At 37.5% G+C, this 19,074-nt stretch overlaps 1 protein-coding gene across 4 annotated transcripts in view; it reads left to right on the forward strand.

The window, feature by feature from the left end:
• The window catches only part of PUS10 (pseudouridine synthase 10), a 71,909-nt gene that overhangs the window by 44,351 nt on the left and 8,484 nt on the right, over window positions 1-19,074 (forward strand). For all 4 annotated transcript variants that reach the window (XM_046661098.1, XM_046661100.1, XM_046661099.1 and 1 more), the window contains 10 exons: window positions 2,514-2,625; window positions 4,710-4,771; window positions 5,069-5,114; window positions 7,251-7,315; window positions 8,731-8,816; window positions 10,140-10,265; window positions 14,321-14,377; window positions 15,239-15,315; window positions 15,409-15,464; window positions 16,787-16,904. In XM_046661098.1, coding sequence (XP_046517054.1) covers window positions 2,514-2,625; window positions 4,710-4,771; window positions 5,069-5,114; window positions 7,251-7,315; window positions 8,731-8,816; window positions 10,140-10,265; window positions 14,321-14,377; window positions 15,239-15,315; window positions 15,409-15,464; window positions 16,787-16,904 — 805 coding nt within the window. The remainder of the gene's footprint in view (window positions 1-2,513; window positions 2,626-4,709; window positions 4,772-5,068; window positions 5,115-7,250; window positions 7,316-8,730; window positions 8,817-10,139; window positions 10,266-14,320; window positions 14,378-15,238; window positions 15,316-15,408; window positions 15,465-16,786; window positions 16,905-19,074) is intronic.

Below are 19,074 nucleotides of genomic sequence, written 5' to 3' on the forward strand. Positions count from 1 at the left end.
AAGTTTTGTACCAATATAAAAAGGGCCATGTGAATGCTGGGGGTTCCTGTGTACTCTGGAGAGAAAGGCACAAAAGTATAGATTTCAGTAGTAGAATCTAATGCTTAGTGATTTATAGAAAAAGTAATATGCTGGCTTTTTTGCATGTATTATTTCACATGTGCGTTTTAAAAAGAGTAATAGCCATGTATTTATCAAAGGTTTCTGTGTTTAATTAGGTTATGTCAAATTAGTCTCAAAAGCTTGTGATTCTGTCATAATAAAATTTGATCTTATGTTTGAGACATTTGTTAGTGTAGACAGAGCATGCTATTTTCTAAATGTTTCCAGTTTCCATCCACATTGCTTGTGAGTTCTGTTGTTATTCCTTATTGAAAGATTTTAAACTACGCTCAGTTCTTCCAAAAGATCCTGATCAATATAGGGATATTGGAACAGAAAAAAGATAGAAGACTAATCTTTTCCCTCAATGTCCCCAGTTCATTCTATGTTCAAAAGATTGTGGAGGAACTGCCATGAAAGAATTCATTCAAGGAATTTAGGAAAAAATGTGTTGGCTATTTCGGCTCATCTTTGCTCTAGAATGTTTGTCGTGTTGTATCTGTAGCAAAAGTGATTGCAGCTGGCATCCTCATCATAGTTATCTGACAGAGGAGAGAGGGAAATGCAGTTGCTAAGCACTAAGTTGGGACTAAATTCACCTTAATGACTACTGATTCCTCTAAAGGACCATCAGGCATATGCTAAGGACCTCCATAAAAATGTTTACCCTCAATTATATTAGAAAAGTTATTAGCCACATTCAACTTGCAGGATTGAAAATCTGGCATTTTAAGTATTGTATTTTTGCCTTATATGTAAAGTTAAGGTTTCCAAATGTCTGTTAACCCCTTTCATGTGGCTCTTTCATCTGGAAGGAAAAAACATCTATAGTTGGAGTTTTTAAACTGGACTAAGATGCTCTAAATATATTTCAAAGACTATGAAGGATTTAAAATACCAGTTTTCTTAAATACATAATGAGTAATGTTTTAATCCATTTTTAGGATTGGCTTTTGCTGCAACCCTTTGTACTCTCTAGAGTCTAAGCAACTTTTAAATAGTTTTCCATTCAAGTGTTTTCTGTTTTAGCTTTTTATCCTTTCAAATGTGTGTTCACACTTTGTTTACTTCTCAACTGTGATTCTATTTTATGTAACTGTCATTAGTTAACTGTTGACACAATTTCAAGGTAGTCTTTTAAAATGTCTAAAGTATTTCTGATATTCAGAGAATTAGGAACAGTTTATGAAGCTCACTTAGTGTTTGAATGAGATCTTGAATGTACAGAAGTAATTTGATTACTTGTCAGATGTAGGGCTTATCTGGATATTTCATTGTTAAATCACAGTTCCAAAGCATATGAAAGCATTCCATGTAACCAGTTATATTCTCAGCTGTGTACAAAATGGGTAGATCAGCTTTTTCTTAATTTGTGTTTTTAGAGAAATAGTCTTTATATTCTTTTTTTTTTTTAGATCAATTACATTTAGCCATTAACTAAATTATTTTTTGTTTTCTACCTGAAGTTAGTAGTGTCTTGGTCTTGAAGAATTAAGTTACAGTGGATATTGACTATATGTAGTCCTGTCTATCAGTGAAGTTTGGACATTAAAAGAAATGATTCAGAAGTTGGCCCTAACATCTCTTATGTTAATAGCAGCCCTGTGAATAGCCATAAGACTGATTTGAAGTTTTAATTATTTGAATGATGTGGGCTTGTTAGTTTCTTAGTGATATTGCAGTGTTCTCAGCAGAGTAGAGGAGTTTTAATAACACCATACCATGTTTTTCTTTCTTTTTACCTCAGTTCATTTCTATCACAATTTTAGGTTACAAACTAAAAGCTAGAAATCATAATTGGGACTTCCCCATACATATTTATTGGCTCATGAGTAGATTTTGGGGGAATGTCAGATTTTTATTCAGACATTTATCTGATACTAAGTTGTTGAGCATTTCAGAATATTGATACTTTAAGATTTAATACTTCTTCAGCAGTAAAGAAAAGTACAGCTTTTATATGGATTTCTGAAAAGTAAGCCCCCATTATCAGGAAGAGAGTACATACAAACATTTGTAGTCTGGATGAGATTTTTGTACCATGCAGTTTTGTAGTTTCTGAGCAATAGACAATCCTCTTTATTCCACATTTCTGTCTTCTGATGTGTAAATCCTGCAATCTGGCAATTCTAACTCAGAAAAACTCATTTGTATACTTTTGTCTTTGAAGCTGTAAACACAGTTTTACACGTCATTTAAAAAAGCAGTTTCTTGATTCTACTAGAATATAGGTCAATGGGCTGAGGAATTTCTGTCTGCTTTGTTCTCTCTGCTTTCTATCTAATATGTAAAACAGTGCCTGGGATATAGTAGGCACTCAGTAAATATTTTTTAATAAGTGCATACATTCTTGCCTTAAGTAGAAAAAGTGAAATTTTTCATATCAGTGAATTAATTTTTATGTTATTCAGAAAGCAGAGTCTGTCGCTGGGAAGAAATGATATAGTTCAGCTAAAAGAAGCCTACAAATGGATAACTCACCCCCTGTTTTCAGAGGAACTGGGTGTTCCCATTGATGGAAAGGTATTGGGTCATCAGTGTTGTTAATTTTGTTCTCTGGTTTTATTAGTTTTACTTTGTTTTATGGCAGAGTTTTGGTTAGCCAAAAGAATCTTCTCTTTAAATAATCCAGTGAAGGATTTTTAAGCTTTTAAAATGTTAATTTCTAACAGTCTTAAATTAAGGTAAAAGTTTTTCTTTCTTTTTTTTTTAAAGACATCTTTGTGATCCAAGACACTTACAAGTGTAACAGGTACAGTGTACCCTAATTGACCTTAAATGGTCAGAAATGAATCTTTAATATATTTATAGTTTAATTGGAGAGACAGATTTACTGATACAAAGCAATACATAAATGACTATGAGCGAGTGTAGAGTCAACTCTAGACTATTTAATTTTGGTTACCTGTAGCTAATCTTCTTTTCAAATATGCAGACAGAACCTGTTCAACTACAGTGAGCATGGGCTAACTATCCTGCCTTGTTGGTATTTCAAGTCTCTGTTTAACTTCAGGCAGAGTCTGCCTTTGAAACCAGAACACTTAGCCATCGCCCCTATTCCAGAGCACACCTTGCCTCAGTCTCTAGAATGGATTGAATTTCAGGGAACAGCTCAATAGGTTTCCAGATGTGGAAACAAATCATAGTCCCAACTTATCTTAAATTAGATTTTAATACTGTCCTCATTGCTTCATCATTTTGCTTGAAGGAAATTCCCTTAATATCAGATACACCTCTATTCAAGTAAAATCACAAAACCATCTTTCAAAGCTAACTAGTTAAAACTTTTTTCTCCATTATGAATTACATAGCTGTTTCCCTCTGTTAGTATGAATAAACTCTGTCCTTTAAATTGAATACTGAGAGAATAGAAAATAAAACCACTTCACAGATAGTATGAAGAGGAAATGAGGTAATGAAAGTACTTTGGAAATTAGAGAAGTCATTGATGCAAAATATTTTTACCTCAAATTTCAGTTTTGAAGCACAAATAATTTTACATGGTGAATTAGTGAGAACAGAAAATAGAAAACAAAAGATGCAGTAATGGTCTAATAGATTCAGGATGAGTAAAGTTTTCTTAAGTAAAAGGAATGTATTATAATTTTATTTTATAGATTAAAATAGCAAAAAAAAAGTTGTTCACTATTGTGATTCTAGAGTAGCTAATAGGCTTGCTGACGATCCAATGCAATCAGTAAATATAGAACTCAAAAAAGAAGATAAAATTGTTACATGAGATGACATTTATATCTTTTTCTTGGTGTGGAATTTTGTATATTGTCTGAGGAGGTAAATGTATATAGAGTACAAAATTGTGCTTTTTTTGTGAACAAGGATGTCATTGTAGCATTTTTTAATAACGCAAAACTTACTACAACTTAAATGTCCAGCCATCCTTAGAGTTGGAAGATGTCCATGACATAAGATTAACTGAATAAAGCATTTTCCAAAAGTGTGTTTAATATCCCAAGAAGTGTATACATTTTTGTTTATATTCATAAAAATGTCTAGAAGGAAACATGCCAACTTGTTATTAGTTCTCCCGCAGTGGAGTGGGATTGGTAACCCATCCTGTGTTTATTATTTTACAATTTGTATGTGTCATTTTTGTAATAAAACAAAAAATTAAGATCTCTCTTTTAAAACTCAAATCCATTAAGAAGTTTGAGCACTTTAAAAAAAAGCCTCATACAGAGTTTTTAAGCGTGTGAATAAAATGCTTTTTGCCTTGCTAATAATTCTGATCACAGTATTGACAGGAACAGTTCTTCATTTCTTTCAACTCTATCCAACTCCCTGAAATCTCTTTATCTTCACACCTAGTTTATATACATGAACAAAAATCATGCACATTTATTTTAAACTTGTTTTTTGGTAGGATTACTAGTGAGTGAGCTTTAGAAGTTAAAAAAAAAAAAAAACAAAAAACTTTCCTTTACAGCTGCCCTGTGAACAAGCTGATTTGAGAATAGTAGTATTTCCAGTTTTCCTTGTCACTCTTTTTTTCTGAGCCAATCTTTGAGAGTTAATTTCTATTTCCTTTCATAAGTTTTTAGATGTTAGTTTCCTTTTGCTCATTTTTAAACTGTCTTTATAATTTTTAGAGCTTGTTTGAAGTGAGTGTGGTCTTTGCTCACCCAGAAACAGTTGAGGATTGCCACTTCCTGTAAGTTGCCATCTAAACAACAATGCCAATTGTGTAACATTGTTAATGCTTTTTGGTTTTCGTGAATATAGTATTGCTCCTCTTTCTAATGAGCATATCAAAACTTGTCATGTCTTAGTACGTTTAAAATCATGGTAATATAAGAGTCGAGGCAAACCAATGCAGCTCAAGTAGGGATTCATTTTGTCTGCTTCTGATATCCTGAGTGTAGCAGCCATGTTATATAAAATACATTTGAATTATATCCACCCCAAAATCAACTCGTTAACCTTTTATATTAACTTGAATTTTATTTAGACGTGCAATATGCCCAGATTGTTTCAAGCCAGCCAAAAACAAACAGGTAAGGATTCCTGCTTCTTATTCTTTAGTGAGTTTTTTCTGAGCTGGATATTCAAATTAACAACAAAAAGGATGTGCATTAGAAATGTGGCAATCTATTATACTAGGAATCAGTCTTTAAATATTTCCATTTGCTACATTTATGTTTATTTGTTTCAACTCTCAACATCTATGCATCTGGCTAGGAAATTGTAACACACAAACACTGTCTTCTAGGTTGTTCCCCTGGTGATGTTAAATTTAGAATCAGTGTTTCAGTGATGTTTCTGTTACCCCTTTGGGGAAATCTGACTTTTAGATTTTAATCCCCAAATTACATCATCTGGGAAAATTTGTGGTAAGTATCAGCAGCATTCCAAACTTTTGTCTAATATCCCTTTTCTAGAAATTAGTGTTTTAAAAATATAATCCAAAGCAAATTATTTTATTTAGGACAGTCCTGAATTAATATAGCCTATTTCAGGCTACATTTGCAAAAGGGCATTTTATTCAAACTGCCCTTTCCCAACTCATGTGAGCTGGTCTTCATGTTAGTGAGCAAATTAATTAGCATGTACTTTTAGTTTCTTTTATGCCAGGATACAATGACATGGCACGATATTGGCAAGCTTTCACACCCCAGTTACTTAGCTCATTCTGTACAGAGACTCAGGCATTCTCAGTTTTACTGACATTGATTTTGCTATTGTAGTTGTTAAAAAGAATCTAAGTTTATTGTCAGAGATACATCTGTTCGTCTTTCTTCTTGCTTTGACTTGCTTTGCTAGGCCTTTTATAACTGGAAGGCAAAGTTTCTAACATTTGCTGAATGCCCTGTGCGGAAATAATTGGAAATGCAGACCAAGCCTAAAGCAGTGCTTCCCTCCTTTTCTCACATCTTGATACACCGAAAACATTACCATGTTTATTCCAAACCCTGAGGTTAACAGATGAAGTTGCTCTAAGTTGGAAGCGGTAGGCCTGGGGGCTCCCACTGTCCCAGGCCCTGCCCCTCAGCCCTTGTGAACTAAAGGGATTGACATCTTGGCACAACTGTAGCTCACTGCTCTGCCATACCAGTTGGGAAGCTCTGCCCAAATGACCTGCAAGCTGTATTTGTATTGAAGATCTTGTTCTATTTTTTATCTTTGAGGAAATACACAGGTACCAGCATCAAATAATAGACTAAGGAAATTTTTGTCAAAGCATCATAGACACCACACCATTTGGCCAGTAGGTGTTGTATAGTCTTAACTGTAGTTTTCCTGCCTCATGGCTGGGAATAAATCGAATGACCGTTTGAGATTCTTTCAGGCCTAAGATTTCATAGCTAAACAAACAGGCACTTAATTTTCAGTTCTAACCCTATGACACCTTGGAGTTCCCCAGAATATGGTTGAGAAAATCATTACTTTGATGATAAACTGTTGAGATACTTATATTGTGCCCCTTTTCAGTCAAGTGTAATTTTTTCATAACAAGAAATAATTATGATTTATCATAGTATGATACAAGCCATGTATATATACACTAATCTGTATGTCTGCCATGTGGTTTGGCTTTTCTTATTTTAAAAAATCCAAAGTGGGACGTTTATTGTAGATGCCCTTCTATTCAGTGTAGTAGATTTGTTTACTTTGTCTCTGGCTGGGGAGTGATGTTACATTGCTAGAGGCCAGGACAGGTTGATTGGCTCTGCTGTTACCCCTTACCCTGGCTGCCAACTCCTAAATTATATACTGTGGCCCCTGAAAGGATGTAGGGTAGAAAAGGTAGATGGGTCAATCTAAACTCCTTTTGTGGTCTGGCAAAAAATATTCAAAGCACATCTCCTGCAATGTCGTCGTTTCTGTATTTGAAGAATACCACATTTTGAGGGGAGTGGGACAATGCAGTGAAGAAGACATGTTCTGCTAGATCCACCTGGTATTATAGGCATAGACTCAATTGAAGAGAAGGGTTCTAGGGGTATACTGATTGCAGAACTGACAGGATGAATGCTTACGTTTTACTTATTTTCTTTAAGCTATTAAGTATTTTTCCCTTTTAAGTATGATTTAAAATGATATAATTTCTCCTACTGCATTCTCTGTTTCACCTCTGATGTTTTCTTATCTAGGCGATAAAATGTCTTTTCTTTTCATTTTACCCTATATAGTCAGTATTCACTAGAATGGCAGTTATGAAAGCTTTGAATAAGATAAAAGAAGAGGATTTCCGCAAGTAAGTAAAAGGACACAAACAAGGGAGCATCATGGAATTTTAGAGTAAAGGGAATGTTAGAGATAATCTGAATTATCTCTAAGACAAGACTGGATGTATTTCAGGGACCAGGATTGTGTCTTAGTCATCGTTATATCCCCAATGCATGACTCAGTACCTGGCAAGTAGTGGTGTTCAATAAATGTTTGTCAAATTAACGTTTGAATTTATTAATCAACTCCACCTTCTTTATTTTTTAGAAGAGGATATTGAGGTCCAAAGAGGGAGTTGACTTGCCTAAGATTATCAATTGGGTAATACAGAGTGGACATAGAGCCAGTTTCCTGACTCTCCAGCCCAGTGCTAGTCCCATTACATCCCTAATCCTGTATTTCCTGGTATTGTCCATCTCCAGAAAAGGGAAAAGAAGGCTCATGAGTTTCTTCACTTGTTAAAATATGCTGAAATACAATAAACCTTATATTTTAATTCTCAGTATGTTTATTTTATTTAATAAAATGTTATCATAGTTATCCTTCAGAATATCCTTGAATAAATTTCAAATAATGAAAGTTATGAGGAAGATTTTGTACACTCTACTGACTAAAAACAAGTCTCAGAATGGAAATATTTTTGTTAAATTTTAGAAAGTAAAGACAGTTACTCTCTACAAGCAATAGTTCCGGAGTTTCTAAGTGATTTCTTTGTTAAGACATCTTGGGAAACTGAATGAAATTCTCAAGCCATGAATTTGAGATTAAGTCCACATCTAGTCATTTATAGCTTGCCTCCAGTTTGTGGCTTTGGAAGTTCCCAGAGCGTAGACAGAAAATAAAGCCATACATGCTCTTCCCTGTCTGTCCTAGTTTGGATTGAAGTTTCTTAGCTAAAAGGGCAGAGTCTGCACATTCTACTTTTCCTGGCTCTGTTGTCTAATTCCCAAGGTCGTAATTGGAATGAGAAAGAAAAAGAGAGAAAAATGGTGGAGTACCCTCCCGCAGGTGGGCCTTACTCATGTGAACAGTCTCTCACTGCACACCAGCTTTATCCAAACGATTGAGGATTTGGTAAGCTAGCAGCAAGTGTTCATGGATAGCAAAATGTCTAAAGAACCTGGGAAGGCTTCTACTTCCTACGTATGGATTTTTCTCCCAAATCTCAAGGCTGTTAGAAATTATCATCTGGGAACATGAGGCCTCCTGAGCATGAAGGGTGGTAGCAGAGCCCTGATTTACTTAATGCCACTCTCATGGATTAAAAGTGGTGCTCTAGAGGCCTAAAAGACCCTTGTGGTTCCGAAGCTTAAAGTTAGGGAGAGGCTTAGTCCTTAAGGGACTTAGGCTGTGTGTGTCTCAGACAATGCTGATGCATCATAGTTATGTGGGTCAGTTTCATGTTTGGAAAATAGTAGCTGTAACATTTATTTTGTTTTGCAGGCAGTTTCCTTGTCCTCCAAACTCACCAAAGGCTGTCTGTACTGTTCTTGAAATTGAGTGTGCTCATGGTGCTGTTTTTGTGGCTGGTAAAATATTTAGTCTAGAATATACTTGCACTGTCAACTTTCTTTTCTGAAAAACTCAACTGACTCCTCTTCTGTTCCCTCCTTATTATTGTTCTTAGGTTCTGATTAGTTAACTCTTCTAAGAACTAGAACTGATAGCCAAGCTTATTTTAGGTTTAGGCATTCTTAAGGATCACTGAGGAGATTTGTTATTTTAAAATGTCGCGCCAAAGGGAAATGACACTTCCCAGGTTTTAATAGTTTTCATCAGAGATGGCCAAGTAGGAATGTGGGTAGATATAGAGACTCAAAACTGGTCAGGAGAAACAGCTGCGGAGAGGATGTTTTATATGAAAGCCAACTTGAAAAAATAATTTTATTATCTGCAAAATGACTAAACACTTGGTTTCTGCCTGAAAAAAATATTGTTGCATTGACTTTCCCAAGAGGTAATCTGGCAGACAGTTTTTGTTTTGAAAGCTACAGCTGTTTCATAGTAATAGCTGAAAGGAAATTGTTCTTTAGTCTTGACTATAACACCCTGCCCTGGGGTAATGAAAGCTACCTGCCTTAGCATTGCTTTATTCATAAAGCAGTGAGTCATTCTGTTAGGGTTTTTTTTTTTTTAATTACAAAAACTTCAAAATTTCCTATATTTGAACTCTTTGGAATATATTATCACCAATGACTATTACATCGAAAGTATTATTAATCAGGTGTAAAAAGAGTAGTTGCTGTTTTTAAAAAAAAAGATCCTTGGTGTGTTCTGTAATATTTCACTTGTCCAGTCGGACAACCGGATTAATAAATATATGGAGCATTCCTTTAGAACTCATTTGATGATTCATATCATGTCTTTAGAAATCTCTTCTATTGTTAGCTGAAATCTTTTCATTTAATTACCTATGTCTATGTGCTGGCTCCCCCAATTAGTTTGTAAGTTAGTCGAAGGCTAAGCCTTGTTTTATATCATAGCACTTAGGATATTGGCACTTAATAAATAGTTGTTGCTTGGGGCTGGCCCGTTGGCGCAGCGGTTAAGTTCTCACGTTCTGCTTTGGTGGCTGGGGGCCCACCGGTTCGGATCCTGGGTGCGGACATGGCACAGCTTGGCAAGCCATGCTGTGGTAGGCATCCCACGTATAAAACAGAGGAAGATGGGCATGGATGTTAGCTCAGGGCCAGGCTTCCTCAGCAAAGAGAGGGGGATTGGCAGCAGATGTTAGCTCAGGGCTAATCTTCCTTAAAAAAAAAATAAATAAATAAATAGTTGTTGCTTCTCTTTTTATCCTATTGTGTCAAAATCACACCATTCCATCCGAGCTACTTCTATTTCTTTGGCAGGGAGATATAATAAGTACTCCAGGAATCTTCCGCAAACTCCTTGGATAATTGATGGAGAAAGGAAACTGGAATCTTCAGTGGAAGAATTAATTTCAGATCATCTTTTGACAACATTCAAAGCAGAGAGTAAGTATTGTAATATTCGTATGTTAACTGTATTGTCATTCATGAATGGATTTATCAGAGGTAGTAGGAAGGTTTTTATATTTTGTAAATCACCCAAGTTTGGCTGACCCCTTACCTGGCAGGTTCCCATGAACAGAGATCGCCATGTCCTGAGCTCCTCTGACCTGGGCTGGATTTGAGCCAAGGTGCCAAAGGATTTCTTTCTTATTTCAAGATGACTGCACTTTCCTGGACAAATTCAAAACAATTGAAACTATTTTAATAAATGCAGTTAAGCTCTGACCTTGGGACACCTTAGCCTCTTTTTGGGAGTATGAGTAAATTAAAACACAACTTCCACATCCAGTGCTTGTTCAAGGATAATCACTGGCAAATGCCTGGATTCCATCTTAACCACTAATATGTCTTGCGATAAAGTTCAGGCCTAGAGAAAATAGATCAACAGCCACCATTTTACAAAGACTTAATGGCAGTTGTGTTGTATTTTAATTTCCTAGGTATTAATCAGCCCAGGTTTGTGGGATGAGTCAGATCCTGTCAGGTTTATGTTTTCTTTGTTTCAATAGGCCTGTCAGGTCAAAGGCAGCATAAAGGCTTGTGATTTCACCTAGGATTAGGCTAGAGGAAAGGGACTAAGATTTCAATCGCAGGAAATCACGTTGTACATCAGGAAAAACTGTAGGCGGTGAGTAAACATATCACTCTTTGGAAGGGGTCTCCTAGCATAATTAGAACACCTTTTTTGAGAGACCAGCTAGACATTCATCCTTCTCTCTGAAAAACCTTAAGACCAGCCTGCTTTGGGAATGACAAGCAGATGATCTAGGTGAAATATGGCTGTCCTTTCCAGCTCTCTGTTTGTCAAGAGGAAAGAGAAGCACTTCAAACCACATCCCTCTTATAATTTGTCACCTATCAGGTAGGTGGGCCCTTTTTTTAAGGGTCTTTAAGAATTATTTTGCTGAATGGAGAAAAGTAACCTAGCAACCTAATATTTTCCAAAATCTTAACAGTGAAGACTCTGGCTATTGCCATGAGCTTTTAACTACTTAATTTAACATTTACACACTGGTTGTTCTCCTAAGACTTATCCAAGTTATGAAGAAGTGAAAATAAAGCTTTAGCACAAAAAGTCTCTTTTAAGCCCTTTTTTTGGGCCACCTCACTCCCTTTCTGTAAGAAGATTCAAGAGACTTTCAGTTCTGATTAGTTGGTTCCCAAGAAAGCCCCGTTACCAGTAGGGCTGCAAGGGGCTTGGAAACAGCGGTATGTTTCCCCTTTGCAATCTTTCATGAAGGTGGTTTGTTACCATTTTCCATTTGAGGGGGAAATATCGTCCCAAAACTGAAAATAAAGCAAACTGTGTTTAGCATCTGTAATTGTGTGCTGAGGAAATTTATTGAGAGCCGCTTCAGAAAAAGCTGACCTCTGGGGCTCTGTGCTAACTGGCTCCTTGTCAGGGGATAACATCTTGTTCAAAATGCCTGATTAATAGCATCAATTTGCTAATCCTGTGCTTCTCAGGTATATTACTTGTTGTTTCTGTGGTTCACCTCTGACGACTCTGGGAAGATGGTTCTGACTCGTATACCTCTACGTTTTACAGCTCTATGAAAATAAGTCAGTATTGCGTGAAGCAGCGAAGCTACTTATGTAAAGCCTCCTTCCCCTAAGTGGAAGACATAAACTTGTTTCTCAGTCACTTCACACGGGCACGTCATATTGTCTACTTGCTAATTCCCTAGCTAATGAGTAGTAAACTTTGACACACTCTCAAAATCAATGTGTCTAAGAAATTTTCCCCTAAAACTGGCCACTGACTCGCTACAACATAGACTCTAAACTCTTGATATTCGGAGGCCTTCATCATCTCTGCCCGTCTTTCAGTCCCATTGTCTGTCTGCCCCCAGGTATGAGGACCATTGTAGACGAGCTCATAGTTCTGATCATTCATCTGTTCCTTTGAGCAGGAGGCTCAAAGAGCTCACAAGATTAGGGGGATAAAATAAGGCATCATGTGAGTTTAGAAAACACAACTAAATTTTAAACTTGTATTTCCTAATATTTAAGGCAGTGGCTCCTTTTCCTTTTTTGTCTGCTATTGTTCATGATTGCACATGAATAAAGTTTTGAAGTTTGCTCTCAAAAGCATTTCTCCATGTAGGGTCTAAATTTGAAACATTTTTTTCTAAAAGATATAATAAATACTCCTTTTCCCTTAGTCTAGATTTAATGTTTCTCTGGATTTCTCAAGAGCCTGGCTTTCAAAAAAGAAAAAAGGGAGCCTAGCTTTCTGCACTTCTTTCTTGTTGATAGGCTGGAGTTTGTGGGAAGCTTTATGGGCTAATTTATGAATCTCCGATTTCTGGTCTGATTTAGCCATTGCCAGTAGACCTATCTCTTTGTGTCCTGTTCATTCCCTCTCCCCACCCACCTCAGCTGCAGGTTATGGCTCAGTCACTGTGGATCCCCGCATTCCCTGATGACGTTGTGGCTGGTTTGGACATGGAGGTGGGCAGGTGTAAGACAAACCACAGCCCCAAGGAGTCAGTATCTTTCAGCTTCCCAGATGCCATTTCGAACTCTCCATTTAGCTACCCATCCCTGGTTAGCACTACTCTTGAGTCTATTGACACTGACTGGAAGCTACTGATGTTGCTTGTGGGTTTATTAGCAACTTGACGATGGAGTGTAAACATGGAATGGAGGGTTCTTTGGGACTTAAAGGTCTACGCAATCCTACTTTCTTCCTGGCCTACATTCCTGGAGGAGAGCCTGACCTTGTGCTCCTCATTGCTCAGTGTTAACACAGCACAGGTTACCCAGACTTCTGAGCCTAACTAACAACTTGATTCTAGGTCCACCTCAGATATCTAGCGCTTACCTAACCAGCCCTTGGTTGCTCCTTTCTGTGAGACCCACAGCTTTGGACCCTGTGGGGAAGAGAGGAGCCCACTTCACTCTGGCAGTGTGTGACAGACAACAGCTCGGAGCCTATGTTTCTAACAAGTGTTGGCCTTGTCTTGCTAAAGGGATTTCTTAAAGGTGAAGGAAGGCTAAACATCCTAGAAAGGAGGGCTAATCTTCAGTGTAGTTTTCATAGGACTTTTCAAGCCTTTTGGACTTCCTTTTTCCAAAATCTACATGGGACTTTTGAATATAAAATGTTTCTGGGGAGAAAAATGGCTGTCACAATGGTATATACCCTCCTTCCATTCCACCTTTCCCATCTATTCTTCCCCACAATCTTGTTCTTCATCTTGTGCTCTCCAAAGTTTCTGGACTGTTGAGGAGTAAGTACGAACCTCTTAGTTCATATTGCAGTTGTGCTCCTAGTGCAGGAATGTTCCTGTGCTTTTCTTGTCCTAGCCCTGCCCGTTATATTATTGTCCATACCCCTCCACAAACGCTAAGCTCCGTGAGGATAAGGACAATGTCCATCTTGTTTGCCTTTGGCTACCCTGCATCTAGCAGAGTGCCTTGCACATACACCATGTAGGTATTGGTTCCTGAATGAATAAATCAGGTTGTGAGCCTGAGTTCTAGCCTTCAACCTCTACATTCAGAGACCTTAAACTTTATCACTCTAATGACTAAGCAGCGTTCCCAAAACATCCCAGCCTTTCCCAATCCCTCGTCCAAGAAGATTGGTCTTGCTTGTCCCTGAAGGCATGAGTCTGAGCTCTCCTGGCTGTCTTTGTGGTGGTGCAGTATAGATGGTGGTTAAGAGACTCTGGGGACCCGCCTGGTGGTGCAGCGGTTAAGTGCGCACATTCTGCTTCTTGGCGGCCGGGGGTTTGCCGGTTCGGATCCCGGGTGCGGACATGGCACCACTTGGCAAGCCATGCTGTGGTAGGCATCCCACATATAAAGTAGAGGAAGATGGGCATGGATGTTAGCTCAGGGACAGTCTTCCTCAGCAAAAAAAAGAGGAGGATTATCTTGGGATTATCCTGTAGATTGTTCAAGACAAATTGGGTTTCTACCAAAGGGTGGGAATGAGAGTCTTAGGGCTAATATGTCTCTGATTTTTTTTCTTAATCTGCTTTCCAAAGGTTTTAATTTTTCATCCTCTGGAAGAGAAGACGTGGATGTGAGAACATTAGGAAATGGTAAGATTGCAACAGCATCACTTGATTAGAACTAACTTTCAGATTATCACCCTTTTCCAACAGCAGGTTTACTGTAGTCAGTCAAAATCAAAGTGGGAAGAAGATCTCAGCTTCTCCAAGTGAGGAAACTTTGTGGATTATGGAGCTACCTTTATAAATTATATGATTGTGTTTTAACAAGAATCATTTCTTCAGGGGCCATCTTATTATTGCATACCTGTAGGTTATAAGGGACTTTTATGTGCATTAGCAAGGAAATGCCTGATTTTGTCCAAAAGTTTGGTTATTAATTGTTCCACTTAATAACATTCCAGTAGTACCAGTACAGTTTTCAAAAAGCACATCTTAATTTAAAAGTGATTCTGCTTTCTTAGCCATTATTTCTCTCATTTTACATTGTTGAATTACAAGAAAGATGATGAGAGTTAATCCTGAGCTATTGGAGATTTATAGTCTGTTCCTCTCATGGAATCGCTGCTTTTCCATTTTGCTGGTGGATTAGGCTAGGAGGATGGCCTGCAACTTGGTAGACCTGGGCATTGCTACATGTGACGTTACATTAGTGGAACCAAGTCAATTAGCGGTTGTTTGGATTTTATTTTGTAATTAACACAGGCTTGTTCATGGACCTTTGGGAAAGCAGTCATTTTCACATATTGCCCATGCTGGGGTTTAGCAGCCCCCAAAAAGCCTCTTGATTGTTTTCACACATTCTTCCCTCCCCCAGATGTAGTCATGTCACTAAACTTTCAGTCCTCTAGAGCGCAACTCGTTTTTTCACACCTCCTAACCCTCTTGCATTAGCCCAAATGTTAACTCCATCAACACGTTTCTGTTTCATGACGGGGTGTGTGCTGCCAGGAAGGCCCTTTGCAATTGAGCTGGTGAATCCTCATAGAGTACATTTCACTTCACAAGAAATTAAGGAACTTCAGCAGGTAAACCACTTCATGACATGGAAATCGTCACGTTTCTGCAACTCTGTAACTGAACTAGAGTTGCTAATTGTTTCTCTTTTTCTGCTACTACAGAAAATTAATAACTCATCTAACAAAATCCAAGTCCGTGACTTACAGCTTGTTACAAGGTAAGGGTAGGCTCACTCACTGGTAATGATTTCAAAAGGGATGTTTTGTTTGTAGATCATGTATCTGATAAAGGAATTGTATCCAGAATATATAAAGAACTCTTACAACTCAACAGTAAGAAAGCCAATTGAAAATGGGGAAATGGGGGCCGGCCCGGTGGCGCAGCGGTTAAGTGCACACGTTCTGCTTTGGCGGCCTGGGGTTCCCCAGTGCGGATCCCGGATGTGGACATGGCACCCCTTGGCAAGCCATGCTGTGGTAGGCATCCCACATATAAAGTAGAGGAAGATGGGCATGGATGTTAGCTCAGGGCCCGTCTTCCTCAATAAAAAGAGGAGAATTGGCAGCAGTTAGCTCAGGGCTAATCTTCCTAAAAAATAAATAAATAAATAAATAAAAATAAAATAAAAAATGGGGAAATGAAGAAAAGATTAAATGGACATTTCTCCAACGAGGATATATGAATAACCAATGAATACGTGAAAAAATGCTCAACGTCATTAATCATCAGGGAAATGCAAATCAAAACCACAATGAGATCCCGCTTCACATTGACTATGATGGCTATAATCAAAAAGGCAGAAAATAACAAGTGTTTGCAAGGATGTGGAGAAATTGGAACCCTCATACATTGCTGGTGGGATTGTAAGTGCAAACACTTTGGAAAACAGTTTGGCAGTTCCTCAAAAGGTTAAACATAGAGTCACCATATCATCTAGCAGTTCCACCTCTAGATACATGCCCTAAAGAAATGAAAATGTACATCCACACAAAGAATTCTACATGCATATTCATAGTAGCATTATTCATAATAGCAAAAAAGTAGAAAAAACCCAAATGTCCAAGGATAAACAAAATGTGGTGTATTCATACAACGGAATACTACTCAGTAATAAAAAGGAATGAAGTACTGACACATGCTGCAACACGGATGAACCTTGAAACATTATAAAGTGAAAGAAGCCGACACCAGGCACCACGTACTGTATGATTCCATTTTATGTGAAATGTTCAGAGTAGGGAAGTCTATAGAGACAGAAAGCCAATTAGTGGTTGCCAAGGGCTGGGGGAAATAAGGAATGGGAAGTGACTGTGTGTGTGTATGGAGTTATTTTGGGGGGTGATGAAAGTATTCTAAAATTGTGGTGATAGCTGCACAACTTTATAAACACACTAAAAATCACTGAATTGTACAGTTAAAACAGGGGAATTGTATGTAAATTATATCTCAATAAGGCTATTTTTAAAGAAAGGGAAGTTTGGGGCAAGGCTTATGTGTTCCATATATTCAGACAAACTTTCTTTTATTGTTTTTGTTTAGAGAGGCAATAGGACATATGAAAGAAGGTGAAGAAGAAAAGACCAAGACCTACAGTGCCTTAATATGGACAAATAAAGCAATACAGAAGAAAGACATTGACTTCCTAAATGATGTAAAGGTAGTTAAGTGCTCCAATTCTTTTTATTTTTCTACTGCCTATAAAAGAGTCCTTTGTCTTCTAGTTTATTACCTGCAAATCACAGAGCATGGGCTTTGGGGCCTGTGAGACCTGGTTTCAAATTCTGGCTTTGCTATTTACTGATTGAATGACTGGGCAATTCCTCTAACCCATTTGAGAGGCAGTGTTGCTAGTGATTAAGAACCTTACTCTGAGGACAGATTGCCCGGGTGCAAATCCTGGATCTGCGTTTCTTAGTTGTGTGACTTTGGACAAGTTTGTTAGCCTCTTATGCTTCAATTTCTTAATCTATAAGATTAGTTAGAAGAATTAAATGAGTTTAGTCATATAAAGCACTTAGAACAGTATCTGGCACATAGAAAATACTCAGCAATGCTATTGTTAGATTTGGCCATCTGTGAAAAGGAAATATAAAATAGAGTTTATCTAATAGAATTGATGCTCAGATTAACTGCATAAATAAAACATGTTATAAGTAAACAAAACAGGATAATATATGTAGAGTACAAATATCTTGGCATATGCTAGGTTTTCCTTCACGTGAGCATGTCATTGTAAAGGGTCTGCCTGTTCATTTGCATATTTCTTCCCACCTCTCCCCACCTCTTCCTGTAAAGATAATTTACTTTCAAACACAAGGAATGAGCATAAACGGGCACAAAAATGTATATAGTTATCACAACATTGTTTAAATGGGCAATATTTTCTAATAATCTAGATGCCCTACTCGAGGGGACTGGTTTGTCTATGGCTTGTCTGTGTGATGGACTGTTACTACCCAGCTGTTAGAAATTATGTGGTAGATGAATATTTATTGACAAAGGAAAATGTTCCTGATAAATGCAAAGGGGAAAAAAACAAGCTATAAGAGTATATAGAGGGTTATTACATTGTGATTTAAACACACATACATACATATGACTGTGTAGAAAACAAATTGTATGGTAAAAGATACCACAAACAGGATTTATACTTATGAAAAATACAAATACCCAATAGAGAAAAATGAACAAAGGATATGAACAGGCAGCTGAAAAAAGAGCAATTCCAAATGGCCAAGAGTCATCTGAAAATATGTTCCACCTCCAGATTGAAGTAACACTAAGATATCACTTTATTCCCCTCAGACTAATAACACCTGTTGGTTGGAGTGGAGGAGACGGCTCGTTGCATAGTTGTCAGTAGAACTGTAAAATGTTTCAGGCTTTTAGAAAAATAATGGAGTGATGACTGTAAAATTAAAAATACACTGGTCTTCTACCCAGCACTTCCACTATTGGCACTCTGTCCTGTAGAAATAAAACTCCAGTGCATGAGGATTTGTGCACAAGGAGGTTTATTGACTTTGTTCAACGTGGCAAAATCAACAACAAACCTGGAAAAAAAGTGAATATCCTTCAATAAGGAAATGGTAGAATAAGTTGGAATATTACATAGCTATTAAAAAGACTAAAACAGCATGTGATCCCATTTATGTTATTATGTGTAAATGTGCCTAAAAATGTTGGAAAAAAAGAGGTAGATCTACATCTGTGACTTGTAGCAACACCCAGGACAGGTTTCCAGGTTCTGAGACGCTGTGTCTAAGGCCCTTGGGCTAGGGCTCTGTTATCTAGGGCCTTTAGGATGATAGTGATACTATAGACAGATATCTTTTTGATTGCGAAATAAGTTTCTAAACCTCTCTTCCTTCACGTGTGTGCAAGTCATTTGAATGCTGTGGGGAAAGTAAACTCATTTAAAAAATAAATTCACGGTTTGTGGGAAGGCCTGGAGCTGATTCAGAACTGATGCTGGAAGGTGATTTTCGTAGGTATAGACTAAGTAGTGAAAGGGTCTATGTTAATGGTCCGCAGCCCAAGTGGACTCATGAGACTGGTTGACTTCTAATAATTTTTTTAAGTGTTGGGGTTAAAACAGTTTTCAAATATTCCTATTGGCATAAAAAATATAAAAACTGAGTTACTGCCTCCTTCTGAGAAAAAGTCACTTCAGGTTTACTACACAGTCTCCTCTTTTTTAAGGGCAGCGTACTTGTAAGGGAAAAAAATCATTTGTGTGTGTTTATATGTGTTTCTGAAAATCCAGCAGTATGGGGACAGCAGAGTGCAACGTGAGAGTAAATGAAGTGGTTTCCTTTTGTCTGCTA

This window comes from Equus quagga, chromosome 5 (assembly GCF_021613505.1).
Source record: "Equus quagga isolate Etosha38 chromosome 5, UCLA_HA_Equagga_1.0, whole genome shotgun sequence".
Lineage (NCBI taxonomy): Eukaryota > Metazoa > Chordata > Mammalia > Perissodactyla > Equidae > Equus > Equus quagga.